At 30.6% G+C, this 12,629-nt stretch overlaps 2 protein-coding genes across 3 annotated transcripts; one reads left to right on the top strand and one right to left on the bottom strand.

Moving 5' to 3' along the window:
- The first annotated feature begins 1,940 nt into the window (after nt 1–1,940).
- Nucleotides 1,941–6,367, top strand: LOC105960042 (GroES-like zinc-binding alcohol dehydrogenase family protein). Its single transcript, XM_088818648.1, has 10 exons — nt 1,941–2,230; nt 2,350–2,486; nt 2,664–2,713; nt 3,611–3,945; nt 4,354–4,436; nt 4,599–4,674; nt 4,793–4,854; nt 4,991–5,086; nt 5,862–6,023; nt 6,114–6,367. The coding sequence occupies exons 1-10, from the start codon at nt 2,152–2,154 to the stop codon at nt 6,222–6,224; spliced, it is 1,191 nt and encodes a 396-aa protein (XP_088674774.1). The 5' UTR covers nt 1,941–2,151; the 3' UTR covers nt 6,225–6,367.
- A 456-nt stretch (nt 6,368–6,823) lies between these two features.
- Nucleotides 6,824–10,050, bottom strand: LOC105959998 (polyadenylate-binding protein-interacting protein 11). Of its 2 annotated transcripts, none has more exons than XM_088818649.1 (11): nt 9,785–10,050; nt 9,328–9,666; nt 9,125–9,223; nt 8,481–8,525; nt 8,313–8,385; nt 8,103–8,215; nt 7,930–7,989; nt 7,788–7,835; nt 7,629–7,697; nt 7,348–7,409; nt 6,824–7,181 (listed from the first exon to the last, which is right to left on the bottom strand). In XM_088818649.1, the coding sequence occupies exons 2-11, from the start codon at nt 9,664–9,666 to the stop codon at nt 7,124–7,126; spliced, it is 966 nt and encodes a 321-aa protein (XP_088674775.1). In that variant the 5' UTR covers nt 9,785–10,050; the 3' UTR covers nt 6,824–7,123. The 2 variants fall into 2 exon arrangements, with proteins under 2 accessions (XP_088674775.1, XP_088674776.1); XM_088818650.1 differs by having other exon boundaries at nt 9,125–9,220.
- Nucleotides 10,051–12,629: the final 2,579 nt, after the last annotated feature.

The raw sequence follows: 12,629 nt of genomic DNA, 5'->3' as shown, positions 1-12,629 counted from the left end.
AATGATATCGAGCCAAAGTACAAGGAGAAAATTATAATTTACCATTATTTAAAATATATCTTTAAATTGAGTAAACCACGTAATCTTTGACTTTATATACTGCTGCATGTGATCGTGTCTTAATTTTTTTTCGTAATATTCGGGCTGGAGTCTTTTAACCTATCTGTACATAATTTCATAATAATCATACAATAATTATGATCGACAATATTTGGACTTATGTTCCTATTCACGACAATTCTCAATATATATATATATATATATATATATATATATATATATATATATATATATATATATATATATATATATATATATATATATATATATATATATATATATATATATATATATATATAAAATACTCCCTCCTTCCCTTAATATTTGTCACTTTTGCCATTTTTTCATATTTCAAATTATTTGTCATTTTACTATTCCAATAAATAATTAATTGCATTTTTTTCAATTTTGCCCTTTCTCACTCATAATTAATTGAAATATTATTATTTAAAAATCAATTAATGGCATGGGCATTTTAGTGATTTACTATACTTTTTGCTACTATCTATACATATTTATTGAGTTTCTTAATATGTGTGCAACTAACAAAAGTGACAAATAATGAGGGAATGAGGGACTAGTATCGTATATAGTTGGCTTCTTAAAAATTATACATAATTCTCATATATAGTTCGATTCTAATATAACAATGGCCTCGTTTGGTTGGGAAGATTAGCCATAATTAACTAAATAATTGAACTGTTCAATGTTAGAGATATTCCGTGAGTACGTAAAATATGTTTTTCGTTTTTGGACTTGTCTTTTCTATAATTGTGATGACAGTAGAATACCAAAAATTTTAGTGAATTCCGACAAACTATTGTTAGAAATTAAATAAATCAACAGTTGGGGCCTAACACATTGTACTGGACTTAAAATTAGACCACAAAATGGAATCAATAGTTTGGCGAGATGACATGCCTAATAACTAACATCATTGTTCTTCCACATAAATTAAAATTCAAAAAAAAAAAAAAACATGTTAAGTATTGAATTGCGTCGTGCTCAGCCTTCAAATCTGCCCCGTCGAATAACGTGTCGTAACCGAAAGGAGTCTCGAAGGGATTAATGCTTATAAATATGGCGTGAAATTTCTTGTCTATACTCGTTTTAAGGAGCCTCTTCCACTACTCTCTTTACTTTATAAGTTAGCTGCCGAATTATAATATTTAAAGATGTTGGAAGAAAATGTATTTTGAAATAATGATTTGAAAAACAAAGTGATTATTATCTGTTTTATGGTGAAGACAATTTTTTTACTATAGCAATCAATTTATAGTTATAAGAGAGAGAGAGAGAGAGAGAGAGAGAGAATTTTGCTTATTTTCTTTCTTTTTTTAGAGAAGTTTTTTCTAAATCTAAAAAATATAATGTTATTTCGGGGGAGAGTAAAAAAAATTGTAACTGAAAAGCCTATAACCCCTCCAACATTGTTTTTAAATTTCTATTAATTTATATATATATATATATATATATATATATATATATATATATATATATATATATATATGTATATATATATATATATATGTATATATATATAGGTAACAAAATATTGTGTACAATAACATTAACGGTTTTAATATATCTCACTCTTTTAAAAATTGTTTTTATTTCATATTATCATTTTACAATTCCGATATGCATTAATTACATATTTTTCAATTATACGCGTATCACTTCTCCAACACTCTTTCTGCATTAATTAATAAACATGGATATTTCGATCTATCTATATTTTTTCTTCTAAAATCAAGATATATTTATTGAGATTCTTGAGACTAAAACGGCACATATTCAGGAACGGAGCGAGTAATATTATACACTTCCAAACAAAATTGAGAAAATTATATATATAATAAAAGTCAAACTTAATGGTCACATCGAATAGATCGAAGGCCATCCACTGCTGACTCATATCTTAACACTTAATGCTTATAAATATGATCTGAAAATTGCTTCTCTAGACTCATTCAATACTTCACACACTACTACACACACTTTACACACACACTACACACACTTTACACACACTTTACACACACACTGCACACACTTTACACACACACACAAAATACACAAAAACAAGAAATGGGCAGTTTGGAAAGCTACAGTTACACCGGTGACTCCATTTCACATGACACCATCGGTAAAGTTATAACATGCAAAGGTAATATACATACATACAATAATTATTTTACTTTATTTTACCTATTTATTTATATTCTTTTTTTTTTTAATTGAAAATATTAGTGATTAATTATGCAAAGTAATATTATACGTTCACAGCGGCGGTGGCGTATGGTCCAGGGCAGCCTCTGGTGGTGGAAGAGATCCACGTGGATCCTCCGCAGAAAATGGAGGTTCGGATCCGGGTCCTTTTCACCTCCATTTGCCATACGGATCTTAGTGCTTGGCAAGGCGAGGTACTAACTTATCTACAAACATATATATATATATATATATATATATATATATATATATATATATATATATATATATATATATATATATATATATATATATTTTACAGATTATTACAAGTATCCTTTTTTTGTTTTTTATTTATTGTAATAAGATTTTTTGTTGTTAATTTGTTGAAGACTGAGGCTCATAGGGTGTACCCTCGAATATTTGGCCATGAAGCTTCTGGGTAAGAACTTTAATATATATATATATATATATATATATATATATATATATATATATATATATATATATATATATATATATATATATATATATATATATATATTTGTTGAATTGTAAGTAGTTTACAACTTTACATGATGTTACTTCAAAGAGTTTAATTATTCTATTTTGATTTAATGTTACAAATATTTGTATATTTTGTGATATTTTTTCATTAAAAACTCACATAATATATATATATATATATATATATATATATATATATATATATATATATATATATATATATATATATATAGCTCACTTAGACACTAAGGTGGTGTCTGCAAAAGCTTATAAAGCTTATTTATAAGCAAAATTTAGTGGTGGTGAGTTAAATGACTATTACCAGTTTATTTTCATAAGTTCGGGTGTTTGCAAATATACTCGAAAATTAGCTTAAATAGCAAAATACAGGTCTAGGGGTCCTTTTAGAAAAAGAAAAATTTTAAAGCAGCGTATTTTAAAATAAACGAAAACAAAAGTTAATTTTGAAAAGGATTAAAAATATATTATAAGCAAAGAAAATGTTTCTACAAACTTTTACAAACACCAACTAAATAAAATTGACTTGACTTGAGAAACAGTTGCATAATTTGCAACCGGTAGGTAGCTCATGCAATTTTTGTACCATATTGGGTTAAATTGCCGACAATTTTTTTTTTTTTTTGTAATTAAGGGAGAGGGACTTTTTTGTTAGTTATTTTTGTGAGAGAGGGCTAATAAGGCATTCAAGAAAAATACATAAATTAATAATGAACATAAAAAAACGATACCGTAGAAATTGGTGATGCCGGCTACTAATTAATTTAATTTTTTATTGAAATAGTTTGTTACGAACATAATTTGATTGTTTCAGTGTGGTGGAAAGCGTGGGAGAAGGGGTGAAGGACATGGAAACCGGGGACCACGTGGTCCCCATTTTCAACGGCGAGTGCCAAAATTGCGGCTACTGCAAATCGGAGAAAAGGACGACAAATTTGTGCGAGAATTTTCGAGTAAATCCGATGAAGAGCACTATGTATAACGACGGCAAGTGCAGGTTTCGGACCAAGGATGGGAAACCTATTTACCATTTTCTCAACACTTCGACTTTTAGCGAGTACACGGTCGTTGACTCGGCGTGCCTCGTAAAGATTGACCGAAATGCCCCCCTCCAGCAAATGACTCTTCTCAGCTGTGGGGTTTCTACGGGTAATTTAATTACCGTTTTGAATTTTGATCACCTTACTCTCTAGCTTAACATAAGTCGTGATCAATTAAATAAGGGGTTAATTGCAATTTAGCACTTAGCAGTACACACCCTAATGTTTACTCTAGTTGTCATATTTGCCCTCATTATAACTCCTCAGTTATATATATCAAACATTAAATCTCATAGAGTAATTAATAGAGATACAATAGTTAGAAGGGCAATTTCGTCTTATTATCTATATTTTCTTAAATTCAATATGTGTGTATATATTTATTTATTAGCTTTCTTAATATTTTATGTGTGAAGACTGAAGAACAAATTATTAGCTTTCTTAATTTAATAAATTAAATAAAAATAAAAATAAAAATTGAGATGATTAAGAAAAAGATGGTGTTGGTGTTGATCAGGTCTTGGAGCGGTGTGGAATACGGCTGACGTGGAGGCTGGGGCAACTGTAGCTGTTTTTGGCCTCGGAGCTGTGGGACTTGCCGTAAGTTTTTTATTCATTCTGCATAATTTTATATTTTTATATATTTTATTATCAATGATTCAAGAATTATTATTAGAAAACAAAAGAACAATTATTTATTTAAAAAAAAAAAAAAAAGCGAAATAATGTTGACAGCTGCAATTTGATTGAATTAATGTGAAGGTGGTTGAAGGGGCAAGAACCAGAGGAGCATCAAGAATTATTGGAGTTGACATTAATCCCGATAAAATTATTAAAGGTGTCAAATTAAATTAATTAATAAATAAACTCGATATTTAATTTAATTTAATTTATTATATTATTCATCAACTCGGAGTAATTAATTATCAATAAACTATGAAATTTTGTTTTAATAGGTAAAGCAATTGGGATCACGGACTTCATAAATCCCAAAGATTTGGACAAGCCACTGCACGAGGTCTGTAATTTTTTCTTAATATTAAGTGAAACTAATCTCTTTTATAAAAATAAAAAACAAAAAAAAAATAAATTGGACTGGGTTAAAGATATATTATATATTTTTTAATTATTAAGAAAATAATAAAAATGTGCAGAAAATAAGGGAAATGACAGAAGGAGGTGTGGATTATAGCTTCGAATGTGCTGGAAACTTGGAAGTTCTCCGTGAGTCCTTTTTATCCACCCATGATGTAAGTTCTCATTATTACCCCTATTATTTTATATAAATTTTACTTTAAATATATATTATATAATTTTTTTTAACGCATTCGACCCCGAGATTCAAATTTTTGTGGTATTATTGAAAAAAAATCCTTAACTATTAAAAGAGTTATAAGAATGTGCTTCAATAATTTGGTCAGGAGTATTACGAGGGACTTGATAGATACAGAAGAACACGACATTTTAATTAATAAATTAAAATTTAACGCTAACATTATCTTTTTCTTTAAAATATTTATTTTGCTAGAATATCGCATTATTAATCACCAGAATACGTGTTTATCAAATTCTGAGCATAATTGAGACTAATGTCTTCTACATACGCTCGTTTTTTCTGGATTTGGGAAGTTTTTCTACAAAAATCACCTAAAAACTCTTCAATCCAGGTAGAAACCTACAATTTCAATTTCAAGATGATCAATATATGGACACATTCTGAGTTTAGATAATTTTCCCAATTTAATTCTTAAAGTTAAAAAACCTAATTTATATTTAGAAATTCAGCAACACTAAATATAGTTAAATATAAATACAATAAGAGTGAAATGTAGAAATTTTATTTAGAGCAATAAAATTAAAGAGATGATAAATTAGTGGAATGTGAATAAAAGTTAAAATTAAGAAAAGTGGCATGTATTTACTAAAAGTCGTCATGTATTTATCATTTCAGATATTATTGTCGTGTGTGTATATATATATATATATATAAAATAATTAATTTACTATAAAATATATTGGAAACAGGGTTGGGGTTTGACAGTACTACTAGGGGTTCATCCAACACCAAGAATGCTACCTCTACACCCAATGGAACTTTTTGATGGCAGAAAAATTGTTGGTTCTGTTTTTGGTGATTTCAAAGGCAAATCTCAATTGCCTCTTTTTGCCGATCAATGCGTCAAAGGGGTAATAATTATAAATAAAAAAAAAAAAAAAAAATTCACACCAAAATGAATTATATACTAAATATTAATACAATTTAATTTTTTTTTTCAGATGGTAAAATTGGATGAATTTATCACACACGAGATGCCGTTTTCGAAGATCAACGAAGCTATGCAGTTACTTATTGATGGGAAATCTTTGAGATGCCTTCTTCACCTTTGAACATTTTATATAGTAATTTTATTTTTATTTAATAAATGCTAAGATTTGTTTGTTTGCTTTGTGTGATTAAAGAGATGGTTAGTTTGTACAAATATCACGAGTGTGAGGAAACTATAACAAGTTTATGCAATTTAATTCTTGAATATTCTAGTGATTAACAATAATCTTTGAACTATTATTTTTATATCAATCAAGAAAATTAAAAACATAAGCGATGTGAATCGAAATAGGCAATATAATCAAGTATCTGAAGAAACAAATAAGGCTTTTTTTTTTTTATATAAAAAAATAGAAATTCGACGGCGGTTAATGGTGATGGTGGTAAAATCGGGATCATTAGTCAAATTAGTTAATTAGTCAAATTGAGGGTTGGATGAAATTTTTGGGATTTTTAAAATGTTTTAAAATAATGGAGCTCCTATTGCAATTTTCTCTAAGAAAAATCTCAAATTCAGCTGTAATTCAACTGTTGACCGTCAAACAAACGGAGGGACTCGTTGTGTTCAAATATGGTAACATTTGAGTGTATTTTGTTGATGACGATTAATGAGGGGGACTAAAAGTGAAAAATGTGCCAACTTAAGGGACAAAAACTGCAATTATCCCTGTAATAAACTGTAAACCCATCGATAACTTTTTAAACATCATAGTTCTATCCAGATGCACACTAGGCATTGATAGTTTGATACATTAACAAAATAGGATCCAAATATACTTCTTACATAGATGAAGGTCAACTCTACAGGAAACACAAGTACTAGGTTAAAACATCTTTACAGAGAATATACCAGATTAACAAAATAAAGTTCTCCGAAAAGAAAGCATCTTTACATGGAATATACCACATCAACAAAGCAGCGACACATTAGATATACGAATCTCGATCAGTAAATACTACGTCAATGAGTTGAAGTACGAGGAGCTCTTGGTCGAACAGGCGTCTTTGATGGGCTTACCCTGAATATGCATATTAAATTAAAAGAAAACAAGGTTTCAATATAATCATTCTCTTCTATGATTTTCAGATATTACGAAAAAAAATTAAAGTAACACTTGATAGTTACCTCAAAAAGAAAATTAATAAATATATAAATAAACGAAAAAAGGTAATGAATTGGCAGACCTTATGGGAAGTGAACCCAAAACCACACCGCTACAATTGAGGGCAGCAATTGCACTATCAGCCTGCACAATTCGAATGGTAAGAGTTCAGCAAAATTGAATTCGAGCAATTAATGCGACATTGCTAAGTCTCGAAACTAATTTGAAGGATATTTCTTTTAGGACATGAGCAGATGCAAAAACCGAAGGACTATGACGAAGGAAGAATACGAAACACGCTAGTAAAGAGTGGCCTTAACATGGAAGTTACAAAGAATATAGCGAACGAGAAATAGCTAATACCATTGCAAATTCCACGAAAGCAATACGAGTAGAATGGTAATAATCTCCAAGCAGCCTCAAACGGTAAACCTTAATCAATACAATCAGTTGTAATAAATTAAAGTTGTTGGTTGGATAGATAAGAACGAACGAAAAAAATATAGTTGTACAAACATGTACCTCTCCACAAATAGTTTGAAAAAAGAGTCTGACATCTGCTTGAGAAACCTATGCAAAAGAAAAAAACGAGACGAATAATAACTCATTCAGTTAACTTTCGTGTTCATTACAAGGGATTGATTTCAAGAGAATATTGTAATACCTTCTTGTCAATATTTGTGACGTAAACTGTTCTAGCGCACATCTCACGTTCATCTTCAGTCTGATGTTGACACGTAAAACCAGAACCGAAAAATTTGTAGGAAAAAAATCAGACAAGTTTCTAGTATGTGTAATAAAACCATTACAGAGTAGAATTGGCAAGTTATAACACACCTGAGGCAAAAGGGTGGGGTTAACAGGTGCGATTGCAGTCTTGGATGGAAGCACCTTCACAGGGTAATATCCGAGCATTGTTCCTGACAGATTCAGTGATGCTCGTGCAGCTTCTGTGAAACCATGAAGATTTATTTAATACCCAGAAATAAAAAAATTAAATAAAAAATGCACATAAGACCAGAAAGATAGATCATTTGTTAAAATTACCTTCGTCGGTGAACTCCACGAAAGCAAAACGAAGAACAGAATTTGGGTCTCCACATACACGGCAATCAACAACCTTTCCATAAAATAAAACAAATGGGAACACAGTAAGATACCGTAAACCAGCAGAACACAAGATCATGCCCTTTTATACAAAGAGCAAACAATCACCTGTCCACAGCCGAGGAATAAAGCGGCCAGCTGCTCCTCTGTGATCTACTCCATTACAAGTAAAAGTAAATAAAGAACATATTATATCAAACACGAGTAATTTGAAGCTGAATAACAAACCCATTCGGGAATTCAAATCCTCAGGCAATTTTAGGTAGTGTTTGTATAGTTTTCCTGATCTTTCTCCAAAACCCCAAAATGAATTTACGGTGGTTAAGTTTTTCAAAAACTTTCAAAACAATTCCAACAAAATTATTTCCTTCTAAACACAATTTGACTGCTACATTTGTAAATGTATATCTTCACTGAAAAAAAAAACATTATTTTATTTTTCAAGTTCTTCATCTAAAATATTTTTTTCTCCAACACTTTTAGACACGATTTAACTTACTACGGGGTTTTCTATCTCCTCCCAAAATATAAACAACATTACTTTCATTCTCCCACACAAAACAAAAATGAAAATAAGCCCCAAAAATCTTCCCAATATTTGCTTAACTCTCATTCAAACTATTTCTCTGAGTAGCTACCGCTTAAAATTCATATCTTTATCCCAACTTCATAGCATAGTTAACGAAAGGAACTATGTCGAGCAACATACAATCAAAGCAACATAAACAAACAAAAAAAAAAACCATAGCTACCTGTTGATCAATGTCAGATACATAAACAGTTCTCCTAATAACATCTTCACGCTGGGCCACACCAGTTCTGCTGTTCACCCTTCTATAATCACTCTTCTTCTACACCCCAAAATTCCCAAATAAAAACAAAAATAAAAATAAATAAAATAAACCATCAACAAAACAATGAAATAAATCAAAGAACAAGGAAAAGAAACAGTTACCCCTCTACGGCCCTTGCTTCCATTGTTATTAGCAAATCCATTTAAATACATAAAATTAGCTTCGGCGAAATTCTCAGCAAAATATCCACCGTTGATCATGTTCGAAGCAACGGCATGCGAAGGAGGCACAAATTCCTGAGCCATAGGGTTTAGCTTCGAGAACAACTCCTCCAACTCCATCATCTCCCTCTTAAACCCTTCCTCCCCATCGTTCGATCGGCGATGATCGCTCTGCCCTCCGATAATCTGCTGCGGCTGAGATTGAAACTGGTGCATCATCATCATCATCATCGGCCGATCGCTCGCCTCCTGCGATGAACCATTCTCCACCACCGCCATCTTCAAAATTAAAAAAAAAAAAAAAAAATTTAGAGCAAAACCTCAAAATCAGCACTTTTAACAAACAGTAGAAATTCCAAAAATAAAATAAAATGAAAAGAGGTGATCAAACCGCAACCTTGAATTTTAAATTAATCCGAGCTGATTTTTACACAGATTGGAGATGAACAAAAAAAACACATACAGTGTGCGAATTTCTTCTGTGTGTGTGTGTGTGTGTGTGTGTGTGTGTGTGAATTTGGGGTTTTTTTTGGGGGTTTGGAAAAATTGAAGGGATTGGGATTTGGGATAGAGACAGAAGCAAATGCTGGGATAAAATCAACGCTTACGTTGTTTTTCTATGCTGTTTTTGGTCACTGTGAAAATCCACACTCGCAATTTCACGCCTTCCTTTTTCTAAGTAAAATTCTTAAATACTCTAATTTGTCTCGACTGATGGGCTACATTTTTTTTTGTTTTTACTTTTTTAGCCTTGAGCTTTTTGAATTGTAATGCTCAAAGTAGGAAAAGAGACAAGGGCATAATGGTAATAGATGTCAGTGTTACATGTATTGAGGTTGATTTGGACATTTTTGGTTGCCAAGTATAAAATTGAGATTATGCTATTTTTATGATAAAGATAATCCAATTGTGTAATCGGATTAGGGGAGGTTTTTAGTACACAATCTCAATTATAAGTCTTTTAGGTTTATGTATTATTTATTTTTTTAGTTTCTAATTAAAATCTTGAATGTTAATTCAATATATAAAATCTTAAACACATTACACACTTCCCAAGTTAGTGGCTCTCGAGAATTAAGATTTATATTTCAAGATATTATAAATCTAGCCATAAAGTGTATGCGTGCAATAAAAAGAAAAGGCAAATTACGATCACCAGAGGCTGACGTAAGATGAAATTACGAAAAAAAAAGTATGCGTGTTTAGGTAATTATAACTATCTTTCATAAATATGTATTGTTTTATATGTCCACTTTTGCAGTGTTAAATTTACATGTTGAATGAGGAAGTTTTTCGCAAGACAATACATAATTGATGGATTAATTGTAATAACTCCTAATAAAAAAGATTTTTTGTAACTTAATCTTTTCTATTACCTTAGAAGGATAATCGTAATTTACCCTAAAAAAAAAGGGCGTCTATGAATTATAATGACTCACTTCACATTTCTTTATGAAGTCAAACATAATATTATAGAAGAAAAATGTTAACTTTTAGGGATGATCTCACTTTATCGTCTATATTTTTTTATATTATTTAGGTCTTATGTAATAAATTAAAATTATTTTTAGGGTAAATTACATCCACACCCCTGTGGTATGTTTAAATAATTTTAAGGTCTCTATGGTATCGATAATTACACTCACCCACTTGAAACGTAGTTAGAAACTCTAATGGGATAATGCATTGGATACATTACTTCGATAGGGTTCTAATGGACTATTACTTTTAGCTAGTGGTGGAGATAACATAGAGTTATGATGAGTTGTGGGGTGACATGGCTCTCTCAATATTTCTTAAATCACCCATAACTATTTGTTGTCTCTACCACTTGCTGAAACCAATAATCCGTTAGAACTCTATCGTAATAACTTATCCAATGCATTATCTCATTAGAGTTTATAACTACGTTTCAAGGGGTGAGTGTAATTATCGATACCACAGGGACCTTAAAATTATTTAAGCATACCTCAGGGGTGTGGGTGTAATTTACCCTTATTTTTAATATATATTACAAAGCTACACTAATTTTTGTTTCATACCATAATTGGCCCATTTGTTTTATAATCAAGCAATTTGTTTAATAATTCATCAAATTTAAAAAGATTGATTATAATATTTATTATAATAATGCACCTTTCATCTGGTAACCTTAATTATTATATGTTGACAAATTTTAAAAATATAAAAACAATCACAACTTCTAGTACATTGTATGAAACATGAATACAAAATTAATACATATACAAGTCAACTATATCCTATCTAATCTCATCATCCCTATCAAAGAGGCACTTATTTTCCTTTTTTTTTTTCTTTTTTAAAAGCCCTTATATTATAATATTTTCTCTCTCTCTCTCTTTTTTTTATTAATCCAAATCAAAATTGAATCGTAGTCAGCGAACGTATTGCTCGAGTCATGAGTTTTGGCCCCAGAACCGTGTCTGACCCATGTATATAATATATACCTACGGGCAAGTTAAGCATTAGGTTTACGCGAATCATAGAAGCGATAATTATGATCTGGCAATTTGAATCACCATGTGAATTTTGAATTTTCGAAAGGTAAAACACAAATGTCGAACTAGCTCAAACCGACTATTCGAAGATAAATGATGTAGATTCCAAGTTCCAACCATTGGCCTATTGACTCTGATATGTGCACCGACGAATCTCCATTTGTGGTAAGGATACACGAAGGTTTAGCCTAAATAGTAATTGAGTTTTTTTTTCCACGACGAGGTTGATGGTTCAAATACTTTTGAGTGCGTTTATTGCAATAACTATTTATAAAAAGTCAATTATTCATCCCTCAAATTTGCATTGATTTCTTCACATTTGGTCCCCTATGTTCATAAAAAACACATTTAGTCCCTCATGTTTTAGAAAATCAACAATTTTAGCAATTTACATCAATTTTCCGTTAGTACTAACGGAATCACGATTGTGCCCTTCACGGCATTAACTGACGGACTAACAGTATATTAACTAAAATGGCTAAAAATGTTGATTTACAGAAATATGAGGGACTAAATATTTATAAACATAAGGACTAAATGTAAAATCGGTGCCAACTTAAGGGATGAACACTGAATTTTTTCATTATTTATTATATTTTTCAAGTTTAGGAAAGGATTGAGACTATTTGGGAGCCGTTTGGTTAACCCGGGAAGTATCGGGTCGGGACGCTCCGGAGGTTCCGAATCGGGTCAGGATATTTTGGTGCCACACTAAAGCTACCC

Source organism: Erythranthe guttata, chromosome 5 (genome assembly GCF_056151865.1).
Source record: "Erythranthe guttata isolate IM_541 chromosome 5, IM_541, whole genome shotgun sequence".
NCBI lineage: Eukaryota > Viridiplantae > Streptophyta > Magnoliopsida > Lamiales > Phrymaceae > Erythranthe > Erythranthe guttata.
The sequence above is the reverse complement of the archived record's forward strand: the minus strand, read 5'-3'. Positions and strand labels throughout refer to the sequence as shown.